Source organism: Ambystoma mexicanum, chromosome 6q, assembly GCF_040938575.1.
Source record: "Ambystoma mexicanum isolate Mex_15411 chromosome 6q, UKY_AmexF1_1, whole genome shotgun sequence".
NCBI classification, from domain to species: Eukaryota; Metazoa; Chordata; class Amphibia; order Caudata; family Ambystomatidae; genus Ambystoma; species Ambystoma mexicanum.
Genome location: NC_090937.1, coordinates 742,681,695 through 742,702,150, shown reverse-complemented (window position 1 = coordinate 742,702,150; position 20,456 = coordinate 742,681,695). Strand labels below are relative to the sequence as shown.

Here is a 20,456-nt window from a genome sequence, read left to right as displayed (position 1 = left end):
CAGAGATGGTGAAGCATGTATTAATGCTTTGTCAGGGAGCATCTGATGAGTGGTCATGCTTCCTGGCAAAGCATATGGAAAATTGTACAACACTCACCCCCAGGTGAAAGGTGGCTGATGTTCCTGGAAGGTCATAAGCAAGCTTCGCTATGTGCAGGGATTGACTTCTGGAGAAAATTAGAATGGAATTGGATAATCCAGACTGAAGAAAAATAAAGAACATTTGCTAATTGATTGCTCACTGACTTTATGAAATAACAGAATATTTATGAATTTGGTCTTTTAAATGAAAGATATCCATTATGAAGATGGACATTTTGATTGTTTTAGTAATTGTGAAATGATGAAATGGAATAGTGTGTAAAAAGTTTATAGTAAACTAAATAACAGAATACATTTATTTTTAAAATAACTATTTGTTCAAGTGGAAGAAATGATGGGCGAATCGGAGCTTTTAGTCTGCACTGCATACACGAGGGTACAGATTCTCCTTACATACACATCCTTCCCATTCATCTTCTGCACGACGCACAGGTATTGGATGCGTGTCACATGCTGCAGGGCCATATAGGTCCACGAAGCATGTAGGAGAACCATAAAAAAAAGACAAAAAAGGGAGACGACGTGGCTTTATTTTTTGTGAAATTTTCTTTTTATTGCATGTATTTTACACAACTCTTCTGGAAAATCAAAACAGTGAAAGTGAACTAAAACACATACTTTTGCTCAAAGAATAAAGGAGATTAAATAAATGAAGCCAAACCCAAACAATGCAGCACAGGACAACTCCAGGCCATTAGTGAGATTTGGGGCCGGCGTTGCCCTCATTAGTTCCGATTGCCATGCACTTGGTATTCTTACGGGACAGACCTGGGGAGATGAGCTGGTACTGGATGTGTGTACTGTGAAAAATTGGATTATAGCTGGGCTCCGGTTGATTGGCAGCTGCGCCGGCCAGACTCGAAAGGATGAAAGGAAACCCACAACTCCCGCGCAGTGAATCACTACTTTGCGGCAGGAAATGAACCGCCTGGTCCTCTCCGGCGTCGCTGATCACTCGTCAATGGCCAAAAGTGCAGGACAAAGTGTGGAAGACGTCGGCCGCAAGAGAGCTTCCTGTTGGGCTGCTCAGTGCTCCTCCTCCAAGGAGTACTGGGCTTACTCTAGCAGCAGGATGAACCAGGCCCTGCCGCGTACAGTCCACCATGCAGCAAGCTTTCCATTAAGCAGAGTTCCACAGCCAATGAAGTAGATGGAATGGCAATTGTTTTGCGTAAAGGGAAGGAGGAACACTACAGAACAGCAGGAGCGAAGACCCTTCCTCAAACTTTGTACAAATAAATACCCATATTTATACATATACACATATAAATTAAAAACCTGCCTTGAGTCTCCCATTTCATGGATACGTCCATACGCCTGGATAGCAAAGACCCCCAGGCTCTAGCAGTCAAAGCGTCCCGTTGCTAATGTACCCTTTTCGTTCAGATGCAGAGGTTGACATCCAGTGTTGGTTGTGGACAACGGGAGAGCAGTGTCACAGTCCATGTCATTAGTCCCAAACACACTGTACTACCACTGCCGCTGTGTGTGGGGGCGGGAAAGAGCAATTGGATTGGAGAAAGGGGGTCTTGATGGCTCACGCTCTTGTAAAAGAAAGAAAACCTACCGGTCAAATGTCAAGCGACTGCCCTACTCCTATTTTATGACAAATCACCTTTATCAAGAAAGACCAAAAACAAGAATTCAAACTACTCTTTCTACCAATGGCAAACCCTAAAAGAGCTGATGTCACACCCACACGCCCCCTTAAGGGGCCAGCACAACCATCACCATCTTACAGAATAAACCATTCAATCTTTAAGTTACAACCTCTGTATAGGCATGCCGCAATTGTGAGATATTAGACCCAATACAAAACTATGCACAAAGGGTGAGATGGAGGGACTGTGGCAGACACTTGAGGGTCTCCTGGGCAGTGTGCTTCAGTCAAATTTGGTCTGGGCATCATTCACGCAGTCGGCCTAACTGCAGTGCCCCCTTACGGCATGCAGAGGCAGGGGGCAGTGTAGGCTCAGAGGAATCAGGGGAGATGGCCACCAGCCTGGCGTGGCGGCGATCCTCAGCTGCAATAAGGGTGGGGCAAGCTCGCTCCATCCCACCTGTGTCTCTGTTTCGTAGTCGTTTATCACAAAGCATCTGCCCCACTTTATCTAGAGCCGTGTTCTACAAAGGAAAGCATAAGAGAACCATGTCAATTACATCAAAGGTGGCTTGTCCATTACATATCATAAGTAATACAGTGTATACGAGACTCTGTAGCATGCACTATGAAGGGAAAAGGAGAAATATCCTCTGGTTTCAGCAATGACCCTTGTAAGAAAGACATTTGTGTTTTGCAGTGTATTGCAAGATGGGATTCACCAGATGCTAGAGTGTGTCTACAGGATGTGTAATGACCAAACATCCAGGGGGGATGCAGCAAAGGACAGGACTGACCCCAACGCTACCTGCCCAAGCCGCATTACCTGCCCGTTACTCTTCCTCATCATAGTCCTTACTTTATGCAGTGATGTAGCGACTCCACCCCTGCGAGACAGGTGCTTCACAAGCCCCATTAAAAAAAAAAAATGTTTTAACACTCCTCTCCAGCATGTCATGGGCAACTAGTATTGCGCCACTTGGACAGGACTCTGAAAAGCATTGTGTGGTACCTATGTTCTTCCCTTTTAGGATATTTTCTGTTCCCTATTGAGGTTTAGGAAGTACTTTATTTTTAAGAAAATATGCTAGCGGTTTCTGCTGGGCAGGCCCTGTCACTAAAAAGTGGTGTCCTAACCTCCAGGGTATGGCTACCCATGTTCCCTATGAGCTTCTGTAAAAAGATTACTTCTGGATAAACCCAGTCTCCCAAATTCGGATTGGGATATTCATTAGAAAATGATGGCAGACCACCAGTGGTGCGCGCCAGTGGTCTAGGTGGAGAAATACACTTCCTCAGAGGCAGGCACTGCTAGGCACACCTGTTCTCTTGAGCCCCCTTGGAAGAAATGATCACTTTCTTTACTAAATAGAGGCATGTACTGCTGGGCAAACCTGTTCTCTTTATCACCTTATGACACACACATATATAGGTAGGTAGATAGATATGTATATATATATTTTAACACCAACAAAGTTATGGTGGGTTTAAAAAGGTTTCTTCTTTTAAAAAAAACTTTCATGTGAAAGTAGGAAAGTCCATTTGAGCCAAGTCACATTCCACAACGCCACCTAGTAGCCATCGCTGGAAGTTCCCATCCAGTTCTGAGCCACAACAGCAAGGCATTGTGGGTATGCAAATTAGCTCAAATGCAAACCTTTTTCTCCAGGAAATTGTCTTTGTCTGCTACTTTATACATAGCGTAATAAACTAAAGACAGGCATTTGTAAGGCTGCCAGGACACATACATACCTGGGTTCACCCTTATTATTAGGGTTCATCGTTGCAGTATAGTCCTGACAGGCTTGTGGTTGGAGCATTTGGCCATGTTTCCACAACAACAAGAACGTTACGGTGGGTTCAAATAGGTTTGAAAAAAAACTTTCACCTGAAATGTGAAAGTAGGAAAGTCCATTTGAGCCAAGTCACAATGCCCACAAGGCCTTGCTCGTGTGACTCAGAACTGGAGGTGAACTTCCAGCGATGGCTACTAGGTGGCATTGTGGAATGTGTGACTTGGCTCAAATAGACCTTCCTACACAAATACATCAATCTATCCGTTTCCATGTTTCAATCAAATGATGCTGCTCTCAGGCCATGGAAGGTCTGTGTTGTTCACTTCACTTACATCTGGAACTGATATTCTCAGAGAATTGGATATAAATATTTATACTGTCTATATGAGCCATGAAATGCCTATTTGCTACTTTTCTTGAATTTGATGACCAACAATTAAAAGCTTTTCCTATTGAGATTAGTCAAACCATTTGTTGCAGTGGTGCGATGCAAGACACCAATTGAAAGTGTGGTTTATTTGATGGGACAGTCCTCTGAGGGTAGAGATCCGTTTTGCGTGGGCCAGTCATTTTCTTTTTTAATGAGTAACTGATACTTTATCGGTTTTCTGTACCTATCTTTCAGTTGTACTGTTATTTACAATACGCTACTGGCAAAAAGCCCACCATAAAGGGTTAATTGTGCTACTTTTTTCACTTTTTCATAATCAAAGCTGAAGCCCTTAGGGTATAAGCATAAATGATTAGTTTGTTATTTGACTACCCGTGGGATGAATGTTTGGTCCCAATGTCAGACATGAGCAGTGCTGCTGTATTGGGGATCTTTTTTCACATGTCCTTTGACTTTATTCAGTCAGGCCTCCGGTCAAGCCCCACTTAAGTCTACACTCCGTTTATGAACACAAGATTGGCTACACTGGATGAGGCCCAGCACTGCATAATTTTGGCCATCCTGCTGACTTTTGTCTTTTTAGTAACATTGCGGTTTCCATTGGTTGAGAGCCATTAATGTTAGGGCTCAGACCTTTGGGGTCTTGACCTGTGGTAGTTAACTGCAGGCCTTTGATTTGCGAATGGTACCTTTACTACGTGTATACAAGACTGCCGTTTTGAGTTCCAGATCATCTCTGAGAAAATCCTGATTCTGCATTCCTCATTCTGTAAAATGGGTTTTGCCCACTTTCTGCAAAGGAACCTCTCTTGTTGATTCCAGTCTGCTCTCCAACGTCCCTTGCCTGGTTGGCAATGGTGTGTGCTGCAGAACTTTAGTTTCAAGGGTACAAATCTCACTAGGTTGAAGACGGGTTCAGCTTGTGCAGTGGACTCATTCCACTTTCTACTCCTTTCCAGAAAGGGCAGAACCTTGAGGGTTCCCCTAATGTGATGCAGCTATGAGCAGAATTGGTGCATTCCTTATATTGATATTTTATTTCTATTGCGCTCGTACACAAGTGTTTCAGAGCGCGATAAGGCAAGGGAGGGGAACAGGGGAGTACAAAACAGCGACCTTACTAGGCCCAGTGACACTGAGAACGTGCAAGTGCATAGCTAACAGTATCTGCTGTGTGCTGACTGTGTATGGGTGGCCATGTTCTAGAGCCTGTTGTACTTTTCCTCATGAAACAGGTCTTGTCCATTGAGGGGTTGCACCGACACGCCTTCAGTTATAATGGCGACTCATTGTAATTTTTCCTGTCCTGATTGACAAACCTAATCCTCCATCTTCATATTTTAATCTAGGACATCTCAGAGGTCGTCTCAAAATCCAGCTGTCTAAGAAATTAGGCAATCTTTCCTGGTATTCAGACTGCCAGGACTCGCCCTCCTTGTCTCTAGTCTAGAAAGGGTCAGTTGATCATCAGTTTCTGCATTTAACTTCAGACCAGTTCCTTGGGGTCTTCCAGGTGTCCCGATTGGTAGATGTTGTACTTCTGGAAATAAGTAGATTTGATGGATGCGTTCTATTGTCTGCGCTGTGTTGTCCACAGGGGCACCGTATTGCACGGTCTGAGTTGGGTCCTTAGTAAGGGCTGGACTTTTTCCCTTAAATACCTTTCAGATGACGAGGATGTCGTCAGATTCTGGCGGCTTCCTTGGAGTCTCAGCCAGGGGCTTTAAGGGCTTCTGAAACTCTTGGCCGTTTCCCACTCTACTCAAGCCCCAATTAACACTTTGAGAGGTACCAGCTTGGTGTCTGTGGGGTGCTGCGCTTGTTTTGGTTGCATCTCTGGAAGGTTTCCGACTTGGTAAAACCTCAGAGTACGGACTAACGAGGAAGATGGACGAGTCGGTATTGGCGCACACACTTACTGGTGATCTTCATTACGCCAAGTCTAAGGCTTCCTCGATGCAGTCTGTCCCCTCCCAAGCCCATTGTGGTTCCAAAGCGCTTGGAATTAAAACAGGAAGTCTTGGCGTGTTGGAGTTGCTTTTGTAATGTAATTGTAATGATTTATTTATAACACACTTAATACCCAGAGGTTTCTTAACGCGGACCCGGGGATCAAACCTAACGCGTTGCCCCTGAGCTATCCCCCAAGACCGTCCAAATATAGGGAAGGAGACTTAAAAAAATATGCGAAAAGCAAAGTTTTTTTCCCCTGAGCGAAGCACCTGTCCCCTCAGAGTATGGACTGTGTGACAAGGAAGACAGACTTGGAGCAATGTAGATTAACCATTTCACATGAGCAGGTTGCAGTCTTTTTCATCAGCTTCCAGCCTCTGGGGCAGGTGCAGGACCAGCACAGTTTGGGACTCTCCATTTTAAGACCTTGTGAACTTAATCCCTGACAGAGAAGGTAACGACGCAGAGGAGCGCGCATGCTGTGCATCGTCCTTTGGAGGACCTGCCAGTTCAGCCATTTTAGAGAAAGAGTTCAGGGACTGACGGCTCGAGAAGAAAAGATGCTAAGGAGAAGAAAAGGTGAGGTATACTAGCGAATTTTTGGAAAGGGGAAAAATGACAAACGGCATAAGTGGAGAGAGGCAATGAGGATAGAAATATTCAAACGCGAGAATCACATTTCATGGGGGTTTTGCTATTTTCTTTTGTACCCTCTCAGCTGTCCAATAAGAGCACCCGACACAGCCATCCACCAAACCAAGGACTGGTGTGATAAAAAGATGAGGCTAAGTTTAACCTTGCAATGCAATTCTTTTCTTACAGTGCAATGAGTGATGGGGTACAGGGAAAATGGGACCAGAGAAGAAAAAAACACAAGCAACAAATATGTGCACACTTTTTACCTGACACTGTCCAAACCAAAAATGAGGGGAGACCAGAGGGACAAGTGTGAGTGGGTGGACTATATGGTCTGAGTGACAGGCAAGAGGTGAAGGGAAATAGGTTTGCAGAGAAGATAAAATGTCCAAAGGAACATGGACATGACAACTCAGGCATGCGATATTGACACAAATAGCAAGGGTCCTCTAAACACATGCAGCAGGCACAAGCGAGAGCCAAATGAGAAACAGGCTAGGGTGGTTGCAGGGGACACTCATAAGAAACATGCTACACTAGCGCGCCTACTGCAAACTCCAATTGCAGCATGCACTGTGGAAGCAGCGCATTTACGTAGTTAGATTAGCAATCAACCCTATAAAGACGATGCAAGTTACGGAAAAGTAGAGAGGAGAATGGCATAGGGCCATTATCCCAGTTGATTGAGATGCTGTGGGACACGAAGAGCCGATCATGACCAGTAGACAGGAGGACTTGGTTGCTTCAGACAGGACACCCCGATCCCCACCCTCAGGGGCGGACTTGGAACCAAAAGAGGTCCTGGAGATAATTTCCAAAGTGGCCCCATAGCACACATTTTCAGCAATCCCAAATCGTTCCCTGTAAGGAAAATTGTAAATAAAAGACTTCCACACAAAAGAGGCTCTGGGTGCACATGCATACATGGACATTTCCAAAGTTCCCTATAAGCCAGTTCACCCCCACACCCCCTGCCAATCCTACATGAAGGTGGGTGGATAACGGAGAAGACCCATCAGTCAGCGGTGGGGGGCAAGCGATGCAGATCCAGTTTGCCCCATCTCTGAAATCCATTTTTCTAAAACATGAATTATGGGTGTGTGCAGAAACCAAGAATCAGCGCTGCATTTCAGGACAATACACAGCCTGGACATCAGAAACCAAGAATAAGTGCTGCATTTCAGGACAATACACAGCCTGGCCATCAGAAACCAAGAATAAGTGCTGCATTTCAGGACAATACACAGCCTGGCCATCAGAAACCAAGAATCAGCGCTGCATTTCAGGACAATACACAGCCTGGCCATGCTAAAGCGGCCATGTTTGACAGTGCAGCCTCCAGGAGCTTTCCTCGTCAATGGTGGCATATATTGTAAATATCTTTGTTAACGTCTCCGGGCGAGATGACAGCCCATGAAAATAATTGAATAGCAGTGAACCGTGATGTTTAATCTTTGAATTCCTGCATTCGAGTTCCAGGCTATATATATATTTTTTTTACTTTGAGAAACAGATTACCCACAATGTCTCTTTGCATTAATTTACGCCTCGTGTAAATTATACAGGTGAAAAACAAGAGGTTTAGCATTTCTCCTTTTCCCTTCCTTTTTAAATACACAAATAGCTTTATTGAGATGTGCAGCCGAAAAAAAACATAGCATTGAAGATGCAGTTAGTACATACCATCGTCTTGGACCTATAGAGGAAAGCAACGCAGGCGTTGGTGGGGAGAGAGGTGGGAAGGCGGGAAGAAAGCAAAGGACAGAAACTACACTTACTTAAAGCAGAACTAGCACCCTTTAAACACTGACAAAACACATTTCTAAAAAAAGCAGTCTAACAATAAAAAGAGCGAGACAGTCTTTTAGACGGCACATTCCACAGTAGACACTGGCAACCAAGACGAAAATGTGATTTTTTTAAGGCATTCTGCTAAACTACCAGCAGGTGTCAGCGCTTACCCACATGTCGTCAAACTGCAGTAAGAACAGCGTTTTCCATCAGAAAACACTGCCCTACGGTTCCGTCTAGTTCATGTAAGGGCATTCTGTATATGAGGCTACACTACATTCATCAATATCCAGCAAATAGTACAATATCCGTTATTTTCCCATAAAGAAAAGAACTGACCAGTAGCGCTAGTCTCAGATTTCTCACAAGATTTTGCATTATTTTGTATTTATTTGCCAGGAACATCGTGTTTTGAACCGCGGTGCGCTACGAAACATAACTCGGCAGGCAGAACAGCCCTATTAAGGGGCGCTGTACAATAGTGGAGAAATGAAGTAGGAGCCCGATGGCGAAGGGGTGGATGGGAACTTAAAAAGGGCACCAGGCCACTTCTTAGGCAAGTGGAATCTAGCTAGGCATGATGTAAAGATGGGTGCACCATTAAGGGGCGCGGGCTCTTACCCAGTATATTTACATGGACATTTGTAAAGGGCAGTGACAGTCTTAACACCCCACCCTCCTCCCAATCCTAAATGGAGAAGAGTGCGCGCGTCATAAAACAGTCACCTTTGTAGATTGGTGATTGAAGGGGGGTTTATTAGTAGCTCACAAAACAAAGCGAAAAAGTAATCCGCACACTGCCATCAAATTCCTCTTCATAACGTACGGTAGTTACTTCACTACGTATGAGTAACGTGATGGGGCAGAGACTACCTTGAGCTGGAGCAGTGCCGGGGAGCGTCTGCTATGTACTTCGGCCCACTCAACTGCCGCGCTGCGCTCCAAGCCACGCACATCTGCATTGCAGTCTCGCGTAAGGCTGCAGATCCACATACCTCCTTTTGTTGAGCAGCCTGGTACTACTCCATCACGAAGTACATGTACCTTGTAGGTGTTCTCCTCTCTCTTTGGGTCCAGTTCTCAGCAGGCAATGATCTTGGGGACGTGGTCTCTGTTCTCTGCGCTCTGCACCTGGCCTGCGATGTGATGTGATGACTTCTTTATCCTGTATTTCTCTTTACATTTTTGTACTTTGTCTGGGACTGTTCCCTTCTTGAGGCCCTTACCGCTTTGTCTCCTCTTGTCGGTTCTGCCAAGAAACTCAACTCAGAAGTCTGCCTTCTGAACATAGCGTCTCGTTCGAGGTTCCACTTTCTTCTATTTCTGGTGCATATGTGGTTGGTACCTTTCCGCCACACTTCCAGCGGTTGGCTGTACTTGGACCCTGTCACTTGAGTGTCGCTCAGTGCTTTCATCTTGTCTTTACCCTTTTGTATTCTCCAGACTAGCTGTTTTATGTCGACCATGTCATCTAACCACACACTGGATAACCACAGGGGCACTAGAGTGGATGCAGCCCTCGTCTCCAAAACAGCTGAAAAGGCAACACGTTGGTGACTGCGTTCAGAGTCAGGCGATGAGTTGCAATTGCTCCCCTAGTGGTTCCGTAGGGGGTTCATCCCCAATGCTGCCGCTAATTGCAAGGCGCCTTTTATGAACCGATTTGTCCGTTCAAAAAGTCCATTGGCCTGAGGGTGATAAAGGCTTGCTCTGATCTGTTTGATATTGTGAGTACACAAGAACACTTCAATTTCTCTGAATATTAGCTGAACCCCAATGTCCGTTACTATCTCTTTGGGCAGGCCTTCTCTCTGAAAAATGTGTTCAGCACTTCCATTATGGTAGCTGTGGTTATATGGGGTATAAATTCCACCTCAAACCATTTTGACATTTAGTCTACCAACACTACACCCTATTTATAGTCAGACGACAAGGTGTCCAGCGGTTCTAATAAATCAAGGCTCAACTTGTGCCATAGTCCTGCAGGAGTCTCAGTAGGGATCAACAGGGCTTGCCGAAATTTGAGCCTCTTATCACTGTTCATACACTCATGGCATCTCTCTATCATTACCCTGATGTCTTGGTCCATACACGGTCACTAGTACTCTTACACTCTTTGCATGGTCATGTTGCCACCTAGATGGCCTGAGTGTGCTCTGCGCAGTATTACTTTCCGCAATTGCTACGGGAGGTATAACTTGATCCCCCTGCCCCACTCATCAGTAGCCCATCATCCTTGTATATGTCTTTGCTCACTTTCCAGTAAGGCCTCAATTGTTCTGGAATGGTCCTTTCACTGGACCATCCATCTCAAGCCCAGTAGGCAACTCTTTTCAGGGTGGCATCTTTGGCCACTTCTTCCATCCAGTGGATTTCACAAATTTCTCGAAATTTGCAGTTTTTCAGATCATTAACAGATGCTGCCACGCATTCATCTTGAAGAAATGTAGTGGCTGGCTCTTTGTGCTCCAGTAGATGCGACATGTAGTCTTGCTTGTGCATTCATTCAACCTGCTATGTGAATTATTTCATATGTGTACTCTTGCAGCTTGGCCGTTATCCATGGCAGTTGCGGAGTGGAGGTCTTTGTGCCCCAAAGGATCAGCATGTGAATTAAAGGTTTATGGCCATGTTTAATGTCGCCTTTCTTCTGTGTCAACGTGGCTCCTAACCCATATGCACTGGCATCAGTAGTTAGTAGGTTTCCCACATTGTGTATAATGGTGTCAGACACAGGTTATTCACTATTCTCCTCTTGAATTCTTCAAACGCGGTATTTTGTTCGAGACTCTACTCCTAAGTGGCCCCTTTTTTCAGCAATCTTCGCAGTGGAGCGGTAGTCTCCGAAAACCGTGGTACAAACTTTGCATAGTACTCCGTGAGTCTGAGGAAAGAATGCAGTTATCTATTGACTCTGGTGCTGGGGCTTTGACTATGGCTTGTAAGAGGTTCAACTTGGCACCGATGTCGTCCTTTGAGATTTTGTACCCTCGGGCTTCCACCTCTTTTGCTCTGATCACGCACTTCTCATATCTAAGGTGTACTCCTTATTCTTGAAGTTCTCCAGCACTTTTATCAGTATTCTATTGTGGGTCTCAGCATCTTCTGCATAGATGAGGATGTCATCCCGAAAGTATGACATGTTCCCCACATTTCACAGCAGGGAAACCATCATTGTTTGGAATGCCAACGTGGCGGATGACAATACAAACGGCATGCGGGTATACTGGTAAGTGCCCAATGGCATGATGAATGCGGTTAGTGGTCAGGACTCTTCGTGGAGGCTTATCTGGTGGTACACATAGCACATGTCCAATTATGAGAAAGATCTTGCTTCCTTCATCATAAGGATTATGAGCTGCGCAGATCCATGCAAACACTGATGTCACTGGAATGTTGCTTCTTATTAAGTATTAGTGGGCTCAGCCACTCGAAGGATTCACAGTCTCAATGCTACCTCCTTTGACCATCTTTGTTAGTTGGGCTTGCAAAGCGCTCCTTGCAGTTGCAGGCAGAGGCCTCACCTTGTGTTTGATTGCAACTGCATTTGATTTCAGCCGGATTTTGTGGACGTCATTTTTTATTTTTCCTGGCACTTCAGAGAATAGTATCGGGAATTCATCTCTCAACACTGACGCGTCTCCTGTTTTGCTTGAAAGCATTTGATCATTGGTGCTGGGAACCAACCTTATGTTAAGTTTGTCCTGGTAATTACACCCCACTACTGCTGGGCCTTCTTCCGAGAAATATACTCTGGCCAAGGTTTGTCTACCTTTGAACTCAATGTTTGCATTGATGTAGCCCAACATGTCCACTGACGTGTCCCCAAACACTGCGGTTCTAGGTTTCGTTCTTCTGACTTGCACTTTACGACATCCCACCATGTCCTTGTATGTTTGAATGGGCAGAATGGTTAGATCAGAATCCGAGTCCACCATCACTCGAGACTCGTTGCCATCTACTTTTATCACACAATGCAGTTTCTCTCTTCTCACCTTCAAGCTGTTCACCATTATGACTGTATGGCAATCATCAACGTCTTAATCACCTCCACTCACGTACCCGTTGCCTGCAAAATGTAGGTGACTTTCTTCCCCTTCCATTTGCAGGCTATGACAATGTGGCCAAATCTTCGGCAATTTGAGCACTCTTTACTTCTCTCAGGGCAATCTTTGTCATTTGCTAAGTGTCATGTGCTGGTGCTACTTTGATATTTTAGGGGCTCCCTCCTCTTCCCTCCTTTTTCCATCAACAAAGTCATGCCTGGGTCGGTCACGTTGCGCTCTCCATTGCACTGAGCGTACACGTTCCGCCATTTCTTTGCATCTGCAGAAGGGCTCTTCCTCTGGCAATCTGAACCGTTTTGCCCAAAGTTAGTTCTTTATCGAGGATACATTTGCCCTGCACCTTTCTACAATTGGTATGCATCATCAGAATGTCGCAGATCATATTTTTGTCATTGTTGCCAAAACTGCACAATGCAGCCAGCTCCCTCATCCGAGCGATGCAGTTGTCAACTCAGCCCCATGGCATTGAGGCTGAGCACTTTCTTGCTTTCTTGTGTAAAACTTTAGTCGGTGCAGCACAGTGTTTTCTTTATTTTTTATTTGTTTTTTAACTTGTTTTTATCTAAATTTAGATTTTACAAGATCTGGTGTGAATGTGCTTCTTCTTTAAAACATTTTGTAGCAGGGCTCCAGAGGCCAGTCTCTCAGCTATCTTCTTTGCACTGCTGATTGCATTTTGTCAGGGCAATTTGCAGAATCTTAGCTGTAGCTAAGGTCCAGGTAGTCATTCCTCCCCCAAATTAACTGCGGCCACCACTGCTCTTCTTCCAGCTCTGTGAACGGACTCAGTATGTCGCGTCAGTAGGCTAGGCGTATAGTGGACAAAGCCTGGCAGCTAGAAAGCAAGTGTCTCACGTTTTCCATCTGGTCCGGCATCTTGCAGAGTCTGCAGGTGTTGTATTCTGACTGGCCTCTAATTTGAAGTATTTCATTTGTGGCAAGCAAGTTTAGACGTGCTCTTAAGAATAGTTGGCAAAGTGGTCTACTCGGGAACCTTCTTAGATATTGAGCTGTTTCGTTCCTCTTTAGTACATAATATGGAAGGTGTTTCAAGTGTTTGTTGTTCGACGCTTTTTCCTCAGTAGCAATCCAGTCTAAGTCTGCCAGTTTCTTCTTGACTTTATCTGGATTTCCAATTAAATCAGCTTCTGTGCAAGCTACAAGGTCTAAATTTTGCTTTATCTTTGTTGACCATTTCTTCAGCATTTTGCACTTTTCTCTGCACCCTTCCTCGTTTATCAACTGGTAGAGCGGGAGGCGTTGTGAAATGATGGTTTTCTGATATAACGCCAGATTTTTTGCTTCAACCGACGATTTCAACGACGAAAGTCCCAATTCTCTCCTTATTCCGGCCATTGCAGTTGATTTTGGTAGGTTCAATACAGTCCTCCAGAAATAACCTTCTAGCCTCAGCCAAAGGGTGTCCGGTATCTCAGGCATGGCTTCAGAACCGTATGCAAGTGCCGGAACTGCTTTTGCCTTAAAGAATTCGATGGTAGGTATAAGGGAGAATCTTCCATATTTCCTTTCCAGTATTTTGGCTTGGGTTGCCAGTGATCTTACTTTTGCCCATAGGTGTTCTTGCATGCTCGTTTCTTGAGGCAAGTTGTCAATAATAACTCCCAGAAATTTGAATTTTGTTGTTTTCTCAATCGGGACGTTTTCCATTGTCCACTTGAAATGTTTCTGTTTCTTTGTTGATTTCCCCAAAGTTATGATTTTTGTTTTTTCTTTATTTATCTCCAGGTTTGAGAGCTTGATGTAGTTTGCCAAATTATCTAATTGACGCTGCAGCCCTATTTGGGTTAGGTCCATTAGTACTATATCGTCTGCGTATATTAGACGTGGCATTGATGTATTTCCAATTTTTGGTGGAAAAGCTCTCACTGAGGCGTAGGAATCTTTGAAATCGCCCATGAATGCGACAAACAGGGCCGGTGCCAGGGGACAGTCTTGTTTCACCCCTCTTCGTATAGGAATTTCTTCCGACAGGTCGCCTTGTATGTTTAATTTCACTGTGATGGAGGTGTTTGTATGTACCGCTTTGATTGGAGCCAGGATGGCTTGCGGGCAGTTCCAGGAGTTCAATTTCTTCCATAAGAGTTCTCTATCCACCCAGTCAAAGGCCTGGGTCAGGTCTATGAAGGCCACGAACACCGAGGCCCCTTCCTCAGCGACTTTGCTCTTGATTATGCTAAGGAGCATGATGTTTATCGTCGTGGATGAGTTTTTCTTAAAGCCTGCTTGAAATGGGTCGTTACATGGTGCCTCCGTTGCCCATAGTTGGAATTTCTTTAGGAGCAGCATGCCGAAAACTTTCCCGATCGTGTCGAGCAATGCTATGGGCCGATAGTTGCCAGGATCAGACTTGTCTCCTCTTTTGTAAATGGGTACCACGTTAGCTGAGGTCCAAGATTTTGGGATGGCTCTTGATGTCTCAGTATTTGAGGACTAGGCTGATTAAATCATTTCAAAAACAATGGATTCCCTTTAAGTCTATGTTAGTGACACCATCTGGTCCCGGTGCTCGAGAGTTTTTTAGTTTGTTGATTATCTCCCTGATGTCCTCTGGGTTTGAGACGTCCACCCACGGGCTGTCTTGTTGGATACGAACTTAGTCCTCATTTCCCGATGGTTTTCGGAACAGCGCTTCAAAGTGTAATATCCACTTTTCTTCGCTTACGTGGTTTGCTGGCACATTGGTTTTCTGTTCTATACCAGTTTTTAAGAGGTTCCAGAAGCTCCTGGAGTTTTTCCCCCGCTCCATTTCTCAGGATCTCTTCTGAATCTTTCTGATATAGATTGATTCTGTGAGTTTTAATCCAGGCTTTATAATTTCTTTCTTCTTGAATTACTTGTGCTGCTAGATCCGGTGAGTTGTGTTTTTTGGCTTTTCGCTTTAGTTGTCTCAAGCTAGCCCTTTTGCCACGACTTGTTTATCGTATAGATGGTTCCCCGTAGGTGGCTTTCCAATTCTTTGACAAGCGGGAACTTTGTACAGGCTCAGAAAAGGGCGATAATCGATGGTTTTTTGCTCAAGTTCCACCGTTTTCGTTGAGGCTTTATATGCTTTGAACAGGTCTTCTATTCTCTCGGTGGTCAACTTTAAGCGGGTTCCCTTTGTATTACATTCAATTTCCGAGTTCATTTTTTGGTGGGGCACCTTTGTTGAGATCCATGCTGCTCCTAGCAGATTGTGGTCACTTGGGATAGTTTGCATCACTTCAAATTCTATGATCACTTCCAACATGGCCTCTGATACGTAGATGTAATCTAATGTGCTGTTTAGGGCACCCCTCTCCCAAGTTGGCAGTCTGCTGGAGAGTGGGAATGTCTGATCTAGATTGTAGAACCCTCTTGAAGACATCAGATTGTGCCACAACTCCCCTCTAGATTCTAGGGTGGATTTTCTTCGTTCAGTGATGGATGTAGATGCGTTCGTTTTTTTGTTTCAGATTTTGATCCCCGCAAATTAAGGCATGGGCGATGTTCTTTTCCGCATATAACCTGTCGATTTCTTTTTCCAATATTGTTAGGAATTTTTTGTCTGTGATTGCTTGTGGGTTCCAGTAGATATTGATTATTCCAATTTCTTTAACTGTTCTCTTTTCTGGCTGTTTCTCTGGAATTGTCCATGTCAGTTTGATCACTTGCATGTGGCTTGAGGCTGTAATAGATTCTGTAATGCTTAGCCCGCAGTCCACTCTAATCGCCACCAAAAGACCGGATGAAGGGCGCCCCAGTCTGTTCTTGTTTGCTGGGGCAAAAGCGATCTCGTAACCCTCCAGTGAAGGTTTCTCAGTTAGCCATTGTCCCTGAAGTGCAATTATTTCAAATTGACCCAGACCCGGACCCCCCCCCCCCGTCGTAAAATGTTTATATCCACAGGTGTTCCATGAGGCTATCTGGATCTTTTTTTCCCTCACACGTCGAGTTGTTGGAGATGTTCGTTCTGTGGCCCCGTCTCCTAGGGCGGATCGTTGCTATTTGGTCAAAGTTGCTGTGAGTGATTTTGGTAACCAAGCCCATAGTGGTTTTGATGTGGGCACAGATATAGCCTGAGGGACTTCTTTCAATGACGGAAACTTCATTGGGTGCTGTTTCATAATTCCCCGTTTCAACAGAGGTAGCTCTTTTTCGACGTGTTGATTCCGTTGATCGGGTGACACCTTTGCTCTTTGCATCTGTTTTATTGTTTGTGGTTGTTTTTGGTTCGGTTCGTCCTTGACTTGGTTTTTCTTTTGGGTAGTCGGGTCTTTCTTTGTCGTATTGCAACCGGCTGTCTCTGTACAGTTCTTCCGTTCTGGATATATAATGAGTGTTCTTGCCCTTGTTTATTTTTGGAGACTTGGGCTTGTTCACCTTTGTCTTTGGGGTGATCTCACTTAACCATAGGCCTTTCTCGGCTAGTAGTTCTTTGGCTTCCTGCAGTTGAGCTCCGTAGTTCTTCCCTTTTATATATAGGTAGCATTTTGCTTTGCTGCCTGAGTGGTACGGTTCCACTAGTGTTAGATCCTCTGTCGACAGGCGATGTACCGACCTTAGATGTCTAAAGATTTTCAGAATTGTGCTTCTGTTTAGAATTATGTCCTCTTTGTTTTCTCTCATTTGTTCCAATTTCAAAATTATGGACGGTTGGTCGGGTTCGGACTCTGGCTTTCTTTTCTGACGGCCTCGGTCGGCATAGTGTCTCGAATCGCTTCTCTCTTCCGCAGAGTTATGGAAGTACCAGTGTTTTTCCTTCCGTTCCCAAAGGTCTCGTTGATAGTCAGACTTGGAGTATGAAGGAAGATGTTGAGTCCGTCTGTCTACCTTCTTTTCCTCTTTATATTCCACCCGATTTCTGACAGTAGTTGATTCTGATTGTTCTTTACTTTCTGTTCTTTCCCTACTGTCTGGTGGGTCTTGGATAGAGTCTTTCCTTTTCCGCCCCTTGTCATTGATGTGTTTTTGGGGGAATACCTCCCTTGCGGATTGACGCGTCAATGATTGTTGATGGCACCTCTCCTCCGGCTCTTCATAGACGGATAAGTCCATCCATTCTTTGTTTCTTAAGAAATCATCCACCGTCATTGGGGAGCTGTTTGACTTCTGAGCCGAGGAACCCCTTTTCTTTATTGGAAAACCTTTTTACAGTTCTGTGCCCAGCTTTCTTAAATGTATCAGCATCCCCCACTGCCTGTTCGGTCATCAAGCCAGCAAACAGCATTTGTCCTTCCAGTCCCATGGCATTGAGCAGCACAGCTTTCTTTCTCCCCGCAGCATAGTCTGTGCCTACGACTGCCCCCAAATACACGTTGAGCAATGGTTCCCATTGCAGCCATTGTATCACAGGCCTACCTGGGGATTGGAGAAACACTGAGGTGTCGCACCATGCATGATAGAGCTGGTGAGTTCTGTCCTTGATCCTCGTCGCCAATTATGTAGTGGTCTCACATAGGACACTGCACAGATTGAAGGGGGAGGAGGGGCTATTGTCAGCTCACAAATCGAAGGGGAAAGGTAATCAGCACACTGCCATAGAAGTCCTCTTCATAATGTATGGTAGTTACTTCACTACCTATGTGTACAGTCATAGGGCAGAGTCTACTATGAGCCTTGGATAGTGTGGGTAATGAATGGCTCAGGCCTTGAGCAGGAGCAGCATCCGCTCTGACCCTTGGTCTGCTCTCATCTGCAGCGCTGCGTGCCAAACCACGCACATCCACATTGCCGTCTCTCGTGAGACTGCAGCCCCTCAACCTCGCTGTCCCTAGAAATGGTGTCCAAACAAAAAAAGAATATGCACTCCTTGACAGTGGCCATAACCAACAACTTTGTGCAACCCCCTCCTGATTTTCTGGTCTACCTTATCGCTTTGTAATCCGGTGGTGGGCACTGACTGGTTTTGTGGCTATGCAGAGGTCTAGGCTCTGAGTCCCACTAAGGTTGGGGCCTGGGTCAGCCCTACACATACTAACTAGTACACCTTGTGTCTGGAGTAAGGATCGGATCACCGTAGTCCCGCTCACTCCCCTCCCCATACGCACCAGTGTCCCCCTTGCGCCCATGTGGCAAAGCTTGATGGGGGGAGGGGAGATTGGCTGGGGTGGGTCCTTTCCATGTAACTTGTAAGGTTTCCTATAAACATTACTACACTTTTTAAAACAGGATGTTGTCTACTGTTTTATGTTAGAGTTGTTTTTAAGTTTCACTTACGCACAGTGAGTAGAGAGATCTGTTTGAATTCAACTCAGGGGACTTGTCTTTAGAACGTTTAGCTGCTGAAATGAACACCAAAGAAAAGTCCCTTTTTTTGCAACCATTGGAACCGTTTTCTGCTGTTCTCCATGGCTGAAGGAGCACTGCAGTCTGCATAGGATTTCCTTAAGAGCAGAGGGGAGTTTGCTCATGCTGCAGACCCCAATCTGGAACCCCTGGGTGTCCCCGGGTTTTGTTGGCACCTAGTTACTCATATCCTCTTGTAATCAGGATATGGCAAGGTAGGTAACGTTTCAATCACGCATCAGGGGCGCTCACTGCCCTGGTTCTGCCTTCCTTACATGATTTTGACTGCTTGGGCAACAGTGGGAATGTAGCCAAAATGGATGGCCATTACAGGCTACTTCCGGGGGTAGGAGGGCCTTCAATTAATTGGTGGCAGTGGCTGCTGGTCTCACAGTGATGCAGATTCGGACCATGTCAGTAAGGATCAGGTGAGGAAAGAGGATGTGAGATATCTGTAAATAAATTGTGGCGTTGCTGCAGACGAGGGCGACGGGCTTCATTTGTGCTGGAACACAAGTGTAGCTCCTCTACTTGCCATATTCAGGCTACAGTGGCAAGCCAGGTCTAAAGCTTACCCCCAATTGGGAGTATGCATGGGCCCATCATATAAGGGAACATGCCTGTAACACGTGAGAGCAACGTCATGATTTGCCCTGGCATTACCAGCATTTGTCAGTGGGAGAATGTCACTGTCTGTGGGAAGAAATACACGTTTTACCACATTTATGACCGGTTGATACTGAAAACAAAATTGTGCATCTTATCTAGTGCCAGAGTAAAGTGATTTAAGAGTGTCCCCTAAAAGATTTTAAAAGAGGGTTCCCCAAAGCACCCATCAGCGCCAAATAGACACCCCAACAGGTAAGCCAAGGGCTGCGTCACGAGATGGGAAGGCAGTTTAAGTGACATGCAAACTTAAGGAGAGCAAGATAGGATGGATGTGCTTGCTAAATTGTGTAAGTACCAGGCCTCTTCTGCAGGCTGATCTCCAGCGTCTCAAGAATGTGAAGCAGAGGAGCCCCCGCTTTACAAGTCAAACTCAAACTGTCAAATGAAAGGTAAACAAGAGCATCAACTTCACTGTTGCAGTCGCACCTCACCCCCAACCCGGATATGACACCTGCACCATTATACATGCGCGCGCGCACGCACACACACACAAAATATACAGAAATTACTTAGGGGTATTCATAGTAAAATGTTTAAAAATATATTTTCCATTGGACCGTCACATAACACCAACCATTGCAGGGTTCATTGTCTTTACCTCGAAAAATATACATCGAGGGCATATTTTGCTGATTATTTTTCACCGAAAACTGTTTCACCGAATTTACATACATAAAGAGTTTATATACCGAAACACTTAATGTAAAGAGTTTCGGTATATAAACACTTTTCATTTTTTGAATGTGAAATCGGGAAATGCAGTTTATGTAAAAAAAAACAATCGGCAAAACATGAATAAAGTCAGAGGGAGCTGTCCAGTGCTGAACTAGATTGCATACAGTAACAATCTAGTTCAGCACTGGACAGCTCCCTCAGACTTGTGTAGTGTCTGAGTAATTTCAGCGCTGGACAGTGCATTCGGTATACAAGTTGATGGGGGTGTATCTGGCGCTGTCCAGTGCTGAACTAGATTGCATACAGTCATCAATTAAGTTCATCACTGTGCAGCACCGTAGACACCCCCATCAACCTGTATGGTCCCGCCACAAACCCCTGTTTTTAACCCTTACAAACACTCCAAACATACATTTTCCCCCAAGAGTTTTTTTACCTAAAACATTTAATGCATGTTTCAATGTTAAAAACTTCAAGGAAAGAGTTTTTTGGTCAAAAATACATTCAAT

The 20,456-nt window shown here is 44.9% G+C and overlaps 1 protein-coding gene across 5 annotated transcripts in view; it reads right to left on the bottom strand.

Moving 5' to 3' along the window:
- Nucleotides 1–629: 629 nt before the first annotated feature.
- The window catches only part of DCLK2 (doublecortin like kinase 2), a 780,084-nt gene continuing 760,257 nt past the window's right edge, over nucleotides 630–20,456 (bottom strand). For 4 of the 5 annotated variants that reach the window (XM_069631258.1, XM_069631257.1, XM_069631260.1 and 1 more), the window contains one exon: nucleotides 630–2,226. In XM_069631258.1, the coding sequence (XP_069487359.1) occupies nucleotides 2,008–2,226 (219 nt within the window). In that variant the 3' untranslated portion in view covers nucleotides 630–2,007. Of the gene's footprint in view, nucleotides 2,227–19,567; nucleotides 19,648–20,456 lie in introns of all 5 variants that reach the window. The other variant, XR_011282260.1, reaches the window with a different exon arrangement.